We start from the raw sequence: 13,194 nt of genomic DNA, 5'->3' as shown, positions 1-13,194 counted from the left end.
AATTTAGGAAATGAAAAAAATGAACAAAAGAGAGAGAAAGAGAGAGAGAGAGAGAAACAAAAAATAGATTCTTAAATACAGAGAACAAATTGGTGGCTGCCAGAGGGGAGGTGGGTGAGGGGATAGGTCAAATAGGTGAAGGGCATTAAGAGCCCACTTATGATGAGCCATGGGTAATATAGAATTGTTGAATCATTATATCGTACACATGAAACAAATAAAAAACTCTATGTTAACTATGCTGGAATTAAAATAAATAAATAATAAAAAAGATACAGTAGTCTCCAAATTTATGGATTCAATGCAATTTCTATCAAAGTCTTCACTGCCTTCTGTGCAGAAATTGACAAGCTGATTCTATAGTTCATATGGAAATTAAAGGAGCCCAAAACAGCTAAAACTATCTTGAAAAAGAAGGACAAAGTTGGAGAACTCACTTCCCAGTTTCAAAACTTACTGCAAAGCTACTGTAATCAAAACAAAGTGGCACGAATATAGGTGTATATATATTTATATATATATTCAATGGAATAGAATTGAGAATACAGAAATCTCTCACATTCATGGTCAACTCATTTTTGACATGGGAGTTAAGACAATTAAATGGGGGAAAGAACTGCCCTTTCAACAGTGTTGGGACAACTCGTTATCACATGCAATAGGATGAAGTTGGACCCCTACTTTATACCATAGACACTGTATCTTAAAATTAACTCAAAATGAGTCAAAGATATAATTTTGAGACCTAAAACTATAAAAGTCTTAAAAGAAAGCAAAGGCCTCCATCTTTATGACTTCAAATTAGGAGATGGTTTCTTAGATACAAGACCAAAAATACAAACAACAAGAGGAAAAAATAGATAAATTAGACATCACAATTAAAACCTCCTTGAGGGAGGGAAGGGTAGGTGACGGGTATTGAAGAGGGCATCTTTTGGGATGAGCACTGGATGTTGTATGGAAACCAGTTTGACAATAAATTTCATACATTAAAAAAAATAAAAAATAAAAAAATAAAACCTCCTATATTTTCTAGCACGTCATCCAAAAACTGAAACGACAACCTACAAAATGAGAGACACTTTTTGAGTATCACATATCTGATAAGGATTATTATCCATGATATGTAAATAACACAGTGGAAGAATAAAAACAAATAACCCAATTTTTAAAATGGACAAAAGATCTAAAGAGAACTTTCTCTAACGAAGATATGCAAATGGCCAAGTACATGATTGCATACCTTTGTGAAAACACTAAAAACTATGGAATTGTATACCTTGAGTGGATTGTTTGGTGTGTAAATAACATCTCAATAAAGCTGTTATTGGGTGTCTGGGTGGTTGAGTCAGTTAAGCATCTAACTTCAGCTCAGGTCATGATCTCACGGTTCATGAGTTCCAGTTCCTCATTGGTTGAACACAAGCCCTGCTTCGGTTGAGCTCCACTTCTCTCTCTCTCTCTCTCTCTCTCTCTCTCTCTCTCTCCCTCTTCCCCTTGTGGGATTCTCTCTTTCTCTCCCTCACTCTTTCTGCTCCTCACTCACCTGTGCCCTCCCTCTCTCTGTCTCTCAAAAAAATAAATAAATAAAGCTGTTATTAAAAACAAGTGCGAGGTAATCTTTACTTTGAGAAACCATGAGCGGTGCTGAAATGAAATGCAGAAGAGCGTTTCTAAACTATTACAAAATACAGTAAATCTTGGTCTTGCTAAAAGTTGTGGTTAATGAGCTACTGTTTATTAAACCCAACACAACCAGTGGAGAAACTGCAATGAAGAGTGAGATTTTTAACTAGATGGTGATTTGGTAAAGCCGTGACTTCTTGGCTGATTCCAAGACAGAGCCTTGGCTTAGGGTCTGCCGCTAGTTCAAGGCCTCCTGGCTCCCAGCTGTGGGCAGACAGCAGTGTCCCAGCAGACCTGGGCTACATGTGATAAGGGGTCCGGCAGGGCACAGGCCCTCAAGGCAAGTAACCCAGAGTAACTGTTCCTAAGGGTCCCATGAAAACCATAAGGCAATGGATGCCTAGGCATAGGGTTCATACTCCCAGCTGATGATACAAGGAAAATAGGGACCACTGTCTTTGCCTGGGCTCCCTTAACAGCAAAGGCTCATCTGTGAGTGGGAGCAGGAGTGAGGGACAGGGATAACAAGCAGGGCAGGAAGAGGTTCCACACACCCATATATGTCTTCAATCTTCATGACAGTCTGAGAAGCCTCACAGAATGCATCTTAGAACTGTTCATACCCAGTATAAACAGGTATTTATTCCTTAGCTCCTCTTTGCTGCTGGGTGAGGGTTGTTCTGTGGGGAGTTAACTCTCTCACTTCTGGGTTGTGCAAGTACAGGTTCACACAGGCATGCTGCAGAGATACCGGGACCCAGGGCACACTACACCCTCATTTATGGCTATAAATATGCCTGGAACTGGTAGCCAGAGCCATAGTTGGAGGAAAAAGCCAAGCTGAGAGAATTTTAAACAATGCTTAAGAGGTGTCTGATGCAACAGTCATCAACTAAATTCTATGCAGTCTCAGAATCAGCTATACAATTAGCAGGGCGTAGTGAAGCATGAAAATGTGGGAGCTATGTTCAAAAATTATTGGAATTTCAAGATGGTTACACAGAGCATTAATCCTAGCCCAGGTCCTTCTGAGGCCTGTGTGGCTGCACTGGTTGCATATGCCTGTGGAGCTGGTCTTGTCTGGACTCTTAAATAGCGAGTTAGTCCTCATCCCCAAACCTTGCTAATGCACACACACACACACACACACACACACACACACACACAGGATGACTGACCACATTTTCCTAAGGAACACCGTCATTGAGGAGCTGACTTTTCTCTTCCCTGCTTCTCCCTGAGGTCTGGCCATGCAGCCATAAGCATGGCCTCCATACAGTTCTTGGCCCTGCTGGCGTGTGCTGAGGTTTTTCCAGGCCGTGGTCAGATCTGGACAAAGGAGAGAATTTTGCATAAAGTTGCTTATTTTTCCCCCCAAAGTTCTTTATTGTAAGTTTGTCCTTAAGAAAGGAAATTATGGTGATGGTAAACAGCACTTTTTATTTTGGTAAAGTTATGGTATTAATTTTTTTTAAGTGGCAGTCCTTTGCTAATCCTAGACTTAAAAAGAAAATTACTAGGGTGCTTCATTGGCTCAGTCGGTTGAGTGTGGGAATCTTGATTTTGGCTTAGCTCATGATCTCACAGTGCGTGAGATCAAGCCCCATGTTGGGCTCTGTGCTGGCAGTGCAGAGGCTGTTTGGGCTTCTCCCTCTCCCTCTCTCTCTGCCTTCCCCCTCAAAATACATAATTAAGCTTTGAAAAGAGAAAAGAAAAGTAGTAGCCTGTGAATGCTTGGGAATAATGGGATGGGAAGTGGGAGAAGGGGTAAAGGTTTCAAATCAAAGCCCTGGCCGATGTAGGGATTTGATCCAGTTTGGAAAGGAAGGGAACAAAGCAGAATATTTCATCAACAGTTCAGCAGCCCCTACAAGATAGAGAACCATTAAAATCCCTGATTTTACAAATGTTCCTGATGTGTTCTTTCTTTCATCCATTTTCTTGCCAAGGCTCCATCCAAGGACAAAGGGGAAAGCAGTGCCTGCCCAGTGGGGCATGAGCATGTGGGAAGCTCCCCTTCTGAAAAACACATCACCTATCCTTAAACCGCCCACCTGAAATTCCATTACCACATACTGCTTCAATTCCATGTACTGCTTTGGGTAGAATATGAGCCTCTCGTTTACTGAAGTGGCCTAATGTATTAGTTCTTTTAAAATGCATTAAAAGTGCAGGTAAGAAAAAGTTTTTGTAGCAGTTAGTATAGTGCCTGATGCACTGAAAATTCTGTATGGAGGTGGTGATGATGATGATGATGATGATAATGATATTAACATCACTAAATCTTAACAAAACCCAAAGAGGTAGGTTTGGAGGAAGAAATTGTTGTCTAAAAAATCAAAATTCAATGAGATTGAATACATTACTCAAAGCCACACTGCTTGGAAGCAGAGAGCCAGGATCCAAAACAGAGGCAGAGTCTAGATCTAACCACTCTGTAGTGTCTCACTCTGTAGGCCTCGATGGGAACATGAGGGGCACCTTGAGGGACAGGTGGGCGGAAGTGGAGGTGGGTGGGCCAGTGAGGTCCCTCATTCTCACCACACCACTGAGTTTTCAAGTGAAAAGACGAAGCCCTTTCTGAACCTCTATTTCTCTTTGTCCTTTTTTCCATACCTTCTCTCCTGTCACTCCTTGTGTGATTCTGGAAGAACCTATCAGAGGAAACAAACCAGAAAGATCCTTTCAGGACAACATCTCGCATCTGCATCTAGGGGAAGTGTCTAGTATTTGGTGTCTCACAGACAGTAGGTGCCTTATAAATGTTTGCCAATCATTATGAAAAGGCAGCCCTTTCTAAGTGTTTGCCAAACAGACAGTGGTGTTCTTGAGCACCTTAGCCAAGGGCTCCATCACTGGGCATGCCCAACAGTGGGTTCCATGCCCACTTTCAACTGTATATGTCTCCCTACACATGGCCAACCTCAAACTCATTAATTACAATGCTTCTGAAAGATGTAGGTGTGTAGTACAGTCCCATTGTCAATTTCAGGGAGTGTCATCTGATACATACCTATTATTCACCCTCCGTGTCTAACAGCCCCAGAAATCCGAAAAACCAGACGGTAAGAACAGCACCTGTCTCAATCTACCTAATGCAGGACTCTAAGGAAGTGCACCCAGGTGTTTGAGCAGGATCCCTGAAAGATTAGAATTTGCCAAAGCCTCCAGATATGGAACAATGTTAGACCCTCCACTCCCAGCCCACCCAAAAAAATACCTCCTGTTAAGCAAGAATCAGCAATTCTTCTGACATTAACTTTTGGTGTCCCCTTATTCATTCCCCAGTCATTTGTTAAGAGGTGGCGAATTCATTATGATGTGCAGTTGTAGCTCTTTGTATGGGAGAAACCATTTCAAACTGATTTTCAATTTCCAAAACTAATTTTCAACACTAAACAAGAATTTGCCAAAACTTTTTATTTCATTTTTTATTTGAGCCAGCACCAAATGGTAGGCATTTTTAAAAATTGAATCCATCTGCAAATCAGAAGACTATTCTAGATGCTCTGGAAAACTTTCCAAGCTCTATATTAATTACTCTATTAATTACTGAGTCTTGACATCTGTACCTCACACTGATGGTCTTGCTTTGGCAGGCACACTCACAGACACTGTGAATTCTCATTTCAAAGCATCTGTGTCTATTTAATTCCAATACGGACACTAATTTTATTTTTATGAAGTTACAGAGTTAACAGGAAAGGGGAGGGGAAATCATACTTTTTTGTTTGGTCAGGCTGATAAGCTTCACAGATCTCATGGCTGAAGCAAGGAAGAGGCCAACATGGTCATGGAGCCAACTACATCTGGCTTTTCCACAAAGAACGGGCAGTCTCCTTGCCCAGCGAAGAGAAAAGAAAACCCACTTAACTGGATGCAAAGATGTTCCTCAGCCTTCCCTTTCTGTGTACAAGCTCAAGCACATACTGCCATTCTGTTCCTTCTGAGCACCTGGCTCCTTAGAACAAGCTAAATGGGCAAGGGACATTAAGGAGGACACTTGTTGGGATGAGCACTGGGTGTTATATGTAAGTGATGAGTCACTAAATTCTATTACTGAAAAAATTATTATATTATATGTTAGCTAACTTGGATTTAAATTGAAAAAAAGGAAAAAGAAAAAAAAAGAATAATTCTGAGTTGCATAGTGATCAAACCAACCTTGGGTTAAGACTCTCAGTCCTCCTTTCTAAGGGGATCAAGTCCAAAAACACTTGAAAGGGGCTACATATAATTCAATAATACAGAAAGACAGGAGGGAATCACTTTAGGAAGAAGAGTAGGTAAGATTTCTTTAGCACCAGCGTTGGAACCAGAGATCTAAGACATGATTAGTTATCTCTAAGTCCAAATATGCTGTCCTTCCATTTGGTCTGTAGATTATGAAGTCTGTTTCCACAGAGAGCCGTTAAAATTGGGTTGGGACAGAAAAGCAACCCAGAGAAGCAGAAAAGGGAAAGGATGAGAAAAAATTCTTGTCCACATGGAACACATCTGAGGCCATTAGACTTTGGGGAACACTTTGACCTCATCTTTACCTTTGTAAATATCGATTTTTTTTTCCCTCCCGATGTGTTCCACCTGTTAACACAAGGTAAAATCTTTTTCTTTTATCAAGGAATATGAAGGAATGAATCTGCCCTCAAGCTTTGTTTTTAAATACATCTTCTTTAAAAAAAATTTGCCAAGCAGAGTTTCAACTGTACAATAGAATTTTCACCCTTTTGTTCTGTTTTTAGAATATAGTTGCTGCTTACATTTGGTAATGGGTTTATTAATCCTTCATTGGGTAGACAAGAAAACTCTTCATTGTGGTTTTAACTAGGGTTTCTCAACGTTGGCATTGTTGAAATTTTGGATCAGGTAATTCTTTTGGGGGGCTGTCCTATGCGGTGTTGGATATCTGGCAGCATCTTTGGTTTGCACTCAATGGATGCCAACAGCACCTGTTGTGAAAACCAAAAATGTCTCCAGACACTGCCAAATGCCCCTGCCAGAAGAAGTTGTTCCTTCCACTCTAGACTCACTAGTTGCTGGCTTTAAGAAAATCATTAAAATATGAAAAGGAGATACTAAAGTAGATATCCATTTGAAAGATCAAAATGCTTATTTCCCAAGTATTTCATATTTGAAGAGTACTTTAATAGATCTTATTCACTGTTTAACTAATTGCCATCCTCCAGCCTCCCCTAATTACAGGGTGGGGTCATCCACTGATCTCTGACATGGCAGAATCCTCTCCCAGCCCCAGGAAAGATCGTCAGTCAGAAGAATTCCATTTCTTGGCCAAATGGTTGTTCCAGAGATGGGAATCCCATTGCTCAGTTCTAGACTGAGACATAAAAGGGGGAAGATGTTTGGGAAGGCCTACCCTTACAGGATTAAAATAATAATAATAATAATAATAATAATAATAAATAAGATCCTAAGAAAAAGTCTTTTTGCCATATCTGTTTTTTTCCCACTAGAATGTCTGCCTTTGAATGTGACTGTACTGCTTAGAGCATTAGCAGGTACCTCACAATCACAAGGAACTAAGCCAAAAAACAAAAACAAAAATGAAAAACAGAATTCCAACAGCTTGAGGAAGGTAGAGAAGAAAGAACAAAAGAGTTTCAGTACTTGATGACATCTTTGGACTGTTGAACCGGCCTCGGAATGTCCACCTCAGGCTACTTGGTAGTTGCAAGACTTTTATTGCTTAGCCAAATCAATAGTTGGCAAACTGATTTGTGGGTCAAAGGCAAGAACTAAGAATTGTTTCTACCTTTTTAAAACTTTGTTAAGAAAATGAAGGTTGTTAAAAATAAACAGCCATACATGGCCCACAAAGTCTAAGCTCTTTACCATGTGGTACTGCACGAATAAAGTTTGCCAATCTCCAATCTAAATGACTCATAGCTAATGTCCTGTGATTTGCAACCTAAAGCATTCGTAACTAATACAAGTACTGATATCTTCATTTTATAGTTATCGAAACAGGTTTGAATCAGTTGAGCCAATGGTAGGCTCAACCAGACAAGTCAGGTACAAATTTGCCATTATTTCAATTCATCATGATGTTAAGCCAAATCAAGTCATCACAAATGCGTTTAACAGCCTTTTCTATTCTTTAGGGCTTCAAATCACATTTGTACTACAGACTTGGTTTTACAAGTCAGAATAGATAAATCTTCTTGATGAAACACAATATGCTCAGTGAATACTTCAAAGGGAGTCAAGCTGTCCTACTATCCAGAGCACCAAGGGATTTCCTGCACAAGAAGTCAAACCTACAGGCTCCAAGGAGGAAAATACATTATAGAAATACACTAGAAACAAACTTGCTGATTTGCTAAATTACCTTTTCTACTTGCTGAAACAGTTCCTGCATTTCCTTGCTGACTCACTCAGAGAGAGTGAATCCTTAGTGAAAAATATGCAAAGGCTTCCTCCATTAACTCTAGCACCCAAGTTAATACTGCTGTTCCCAGTTAGGCCAGCATGTTTGGTAGCACTTTGGTAAAGGGCTTAAATACTGACACAACCTTATACTCAGAGTCAGGTCCAGAAGACAGCATACAAAGCTCATTGTGGAGAGCCCATCAGAAGAGTGTTGTACGCATTACAATAAACACTTGCCAACATCTAACCACGGGACGATAACTGAGCACTGAGTGACTGTCACGGCCAAGCTTTTCTCAGTTGATTCACCCAGCATTCCTTTGCCTTTGGATCCCAGTACCTATCCCAGTACAGCAGGCGGTCACTCAGGAACAAGAGCCCTCAGTCTACACCCAATACTGGTTGTGCTTCAGTGTTGGGTTGGTTTGTCGGCAGAGCTTGACCATGTCAGGATCCAGATTCATCCATGTCTCCCAAGGAGCACATTTCTCCACTGGCTCAGTATCTGGAGAAGCCATTTGCCCACTTAGTGGGTCCCTGCAAAGACTGACTGGAGGACTGCTGGAGCTTTTTAGAAGGGGTGTCACTGTGACAGTGGGAACAGCTATGCTCCTTTCTGGCCTAGGACTTGGGGTTGTAGTTTCCAGATTGGTCAGGGGCTTGATGAGAGGTTTTGCCTTTTCTGCCCTCCGGCCCAGCATCCGGATACACAAGGTCACAGCAGTTACTATCAGCAGGAAGACCACCACAGCCGAGGGTACAATGACTATCACAGGATAATTGCTCTCCCTGGGTTGGGTGGGTGCCTGAGGACTGGCGTCGGTGGTGTTTGGTGGCCAAATGATCCTAGTTAGAGAGGCTCTGCTGTCCATTGTAGGCTCTTGACCATGGTGTCGTCCCCAGGGATCTGCTTGCTGCTGCCTGGCCTGAGTCAGCTTCCCTAAAGTTTCTGCCTGTACTGTGGGTCCTGAGGAAACCACAAGCTTTTCCTGAGAGAAATCTGAAGTCACAGGGTTATTGGAAGTGACTAGTAAAGAAACATCAGGGATAAATGTTTGCAAGAGTAAGGGGTCAGGTGGCACTATGGTGAAGGGGAGATAACCTATTGCTGGCTGTACACGGTCTGCCCTGAGCAGGAAAGTGAAGGAGTCATTCACCATATTGATGCCTGTTAAGTTGGCATGTGGATTCAGCATTAACAATCCTTGGTCAATGTCCCTCTGAGTGAATACAGTAGCGTTTTCCATTTCAGCACCTCGGCCCACTCTTCGTACAAGTCTTCCATGGACAGGGGGTTCTGTCACTTCAAATTGGGGATCACTCTTAGTCTTATTAGCAAGCTCAGTAGCATCAAGGTCCTTTCTTCTCAGCTGATAAACCACTCTGTTGGCAATGGTCAAGTTTGACATAACCCATAGTAGAGGCTGCACTCTGATGCTCAGTGTTTGTCCTGTAAGGTTGCTTTCTGGTGTAAACAGTGAGAAATGTAGCTGGTCCCCAGAGGCAGTGAGATTTGTCATATGGTAAGAGAGTCTTCCTGAATGTAGATCCTCCTGCCCAAAGCTGATGACCACCTGGTTTTCAATGAGCAGATGCCCATGTTGGAGCGGCCATGTCATCTTGTAAGTGATTTGGGGGCTTCTCCCATTGGTCATTGCTGACAGATGAGTATTGGTGATAGGAACTATTGTCTGGCCTTGTGGGAGAAGTAGGTCAGTGAGGTTCACAAGGGTGATGGAGATGGGGATGACATCCAGGTGGAAGAGCTTATAGAGTGGGCGGTGTTGACCATCGGTCACACTAAAGTAAAACACGCCTGAGGATGGGCTTCCATCTTGAATGAATAAAACCCTAGAGTTGTCAATGTCGGCCTGTGTGAAATGGTGAACAGGTATGTCTGGATGGTGAGCCAGTGCCAAAAATCCATTATTAGGATTACGGATGATCATATATCTGATCTCCTCTGGAGGACTGTCTAGATCTTCCACTCTCAGATTTTCAGGTCCCACAACTAACCTGTTGCCCTGTAGAACTTTCAACCGAAGCCCCTTTGTCTTTAATGCTGGTGCCTGGTCATTAACAGGAGAGATGGTGATGTTAAACATCTCTTCAAGGAAGTCAGCCTTTGGCTTGGTGGCAGACTTGCTCTTTTGATTTGGCCAAACGGCAAAGGTAAAATTATCAGCCAGTGATTCAGAGTCATCGTGAAGGTATATGATTCCAAATTTATTAACTATATACTGGGAGAAATTGGGTTTTCCTTTGGTAATATTCCTCTCTCCAACCATAAGGGTTCCATGGTGAGGAAGAGATATAACCTGGAACCAGATCTCATAGGAAGATCGCTGTGATTTGGGTAATTTCAGTAAGAGGTTGGAAGCATCTAAATTAGATTGGCCAATGAGAACTTTGTCTCCCTCCTTGACGGCAGCTCCTGTGAAAATATAAAGAACAAAGTGGCATTTCATTAGAACTTTCAGATGACAGGGGCACCTGGATGGTTCAATCGGTTAAGCATCGGACTCTTGGTTTCAGCTCAGGTCATGATCTCATGGTTTTGTGGGTTCGAGCTCCACACTGGGCTCTGTGCTGGCAGCACAGAGCCAGCTTGGGATTCTCTCTCCCTCTCTGTCTTCCCCTTCCCTGCTCACTCTGTCTCTCTCTAATAAATAACTAAAACTTAAAAAAATAGTATAGAACTTTAAGATGACAGCTGCAAAGCACTTTCACTCTCAGATTTCCTTATTCCAGTGGATTATTCAAAATGCCTTGGTTGCACAGGGACCTTGTTACCCAAGGCATATAAATTAAATTTTAAGTACACACACCCAAACTATTAAGTCAACATTACAAGCAAGAGAGTTCTGAAATCTTGAGATTCACTTATATAATGTTAATTTCCTCACTTACCTACTACTGGACTTTCTCTTGCCATGGAAACAGGTGCAGCTTTCAATACCCCTTTTCTTTCAGGAACTTGCCCTATTTGTTATTTTCATTTTCTATGGACAGTTTTTAGTCATAGGCATGGTAAAGTCCCCATTTGCAGGTACAAATAAAATTCTTTAGAACTAATTTTCAATCTTCCCCCCAACTACAACTATTAAAGCTTATGAGAGGAAAGAGAAGAGGACCAGAGAAAGAGCACGCATAAAGAAATAATTTTTTATAACTATATATGTTTTCTTTCAAAGGTTGATGTCATGGCATTGCTATGATATCATGGCATTTCTAATTAACAAGAGAATTATTTATTTCCAAATTGTCCCAACTTTAATAATTACAAATAAGACACTGACCATATCTTTTGGTGCCTTTACCTGTATTTGCAAGCAGACGACTATGCCGACCAGGTTCAGTAATTTCATATGATATAGTAATACGAAACTCCTCAGGGCCTAGAGCTGCTGGTGGGGAGGATGTCGTGAATGTGAAAGAGTCTTCTGCAGTCCAGCCAGTGTTCTCACGGTCCACATGCTGATATAATATCAGTCGTTCACTGACCTGTCAAGACAGGAAGAAAAAATCAGCCCCTGGCTTCAGGGATAATACAAGGACTAACATGTATCCTAACTGAAGGAGATACATACATGTCTTTTCAGGGTTCATTCTCATGCTTAAATTACGGCACATATCTGCAAACATATGTGTTTGCACTTAACAATATGGTAACCTATTTGTCAAACATAGCTCTTCTATTACAAAAATAGTTTATTTATCAAAGGAAAAAAAGCACGTTGATTTCGAGATGACTTAGGCTATGGTATTTATATTACAGAAAGTATATAATAAACCTTCACTTGCCTGTATGATAGTTTAAAAAACTATCAACTCATAACCAATCTTGTTGTATATAATATTACTCATATTCTGCCCAATAGCTTATTTTGAAGCCAATCTCAAACACCATTTTATCTGTAAATGTTGTAGTAAATATTGACAAAATGACTCTTTTAAAAAACATAATCACAATACCATTATCACATCTTTTTAAAAAATTTTTTTGAACATTTATTTATTTTTGAGAGACAGAGAGAGACAGAGCATGAGCAGGGGAGGGGCAGAGAGAGAGAGAGAGAAGAAGACACAGAATCTGAAGCAACCTGCAGGCTCTGAGCAAGCTGTCAGTACAGAGCCTGATGCAGGGCTCAAACCCACAAACTGTGAGATCGTGACCTGAGCCGAAGTTGGATGCTCAACCGACTGAGCCACCCAGGTGCCCCATATCACATCTAAATATTATCAATAATTACTTAATATCATCAACTATCCAATTAGTGTTCAAATATCTCTGATGATCTACTACATGACTTTTTTTTTTACATAGTTGCTTTGAGTCAGGATCCTTAGAAGTCCACACATCACATTTGTTTGATGCTTCTCAGAGGCATCTCTTAGTCTATAGGTTCCACTTCTCTAATTTTTTTGCTTGTAATTTATTTGTTAAAGTAATTGGGTCATCTGTCTTATAGAGTTTCCTACATTCTGGATTTTGTTGCTTGCATCCCAATGGTGTTGTTTAACATGTTCCTCTGTCCCCTACATTTCCAATATACTAGTAATTAAATCTAGAAGTGTAATAAGAATCAGATTCAAGTTTTTGTTAGGAATGTTTTACAGGTTGTATTGTATATTTTCTGTGCATCTCATTGCAAGACAAAATAATTTTGGGTTGCTTCTCTTTTGGATATGTTAAGATTAATCGGTGAATTCAAATGCTTCCAGGTTGATCCATCTCTTTTAAAGTTCTCCACCAACCTGGTCATGTGATAATTTTACAGAGTCAGTGATATGATTGTTTGAACACCTGATTTTTGCAGTGGCAAGGCAATGATATTTTAAACATTCCTTCTTCATTCTTACCTGAAAGTCTTCTAAAAAGAATTTTCCCTCATCAGCTATTCGGCTACACTGATGCTATGCTGCAGTATATGTAGGAAAGACAGGATAAATACTTAATTCTTTCCCTTTATACTGATTTTTAGGAAAATGAGCTCCCTGATTCCAATATCCAAACATAAACGTTTGTTTTGTTTTGAGATCATTATAAACTCATGAATTTTAATGTATGATGTATTTTATTCTATTGCAACTGTTATTCTTATTGATGTTCAAATTTTCCCACCTTTCTTAGGGTATTTTTCAATATTTTCATCTAAGTCTCTAATGCCTGTTGCCTAT

At 40.6% G+C, this 13,194-nt stretch overlaps 1 protein-coding gene across 6 annotated transcripts in view; it reads right to left on the bottom strand.

Moving 5' to 3' along the window:
* Positions 1-1,160: 1,160 nt before the first annotated feature.
* Positions 1,161-13,194, bottom strand: part of LOC106987808 (chondroitin sulfate proteoglycan 4-like) — a 74,498-nt gene continuing 62,464 nt past the window's right edge. For 3 of the 6 annotated variants that reach the window (XM_027076592.2, XM_053200678.1, XM_053200674.1), the window contains 2 exons: positions 11,334-11,517; positions 5,032-10,447 (listed from right to left, as the gene is read on the bottom strand). In XM_027076592.2, coding sequence (XP_026932393.2) covers positions 8,400-10,447; positions 11,334-11,517 — 2,232 coding nt within the window. In that variant the 3' untranslated portion in view covers positions 5,032-8,399. Of the gene's footprint in view, positions 4,281-5,031; positions 10,448-11,333; positions 11,518-13,194 lie in introns of those variants that run through there. The other 3 variants (XR_008289353.1, XR_008289352.1, XR_008289354.1) reach the window with 3 other exon arrangements.

The sequence above is a fragment of the Acinonyx jubatus genome, chromosome A1 (genome assembly GCF_027475565.1).
Source record: "Acinonyx jubatus isolate Ajub_Pintada_27869175 chromosome A1, VMU_Ajub_asm_v1.0, whole genome shotgun sequence".
NCBI classification, from domain to species: domain Eukaryota; kingdom Metazoa; phylum Chordata; class Mammalia; order Carnivora; family Felidae; genus Acinonyx; species Acinonyx jubatus.
The sequence above is the reverse complement of the archived record's forward strand: the minus strand, read 5'-3'. Positions and strand labels throughout refer to the sequence as shown.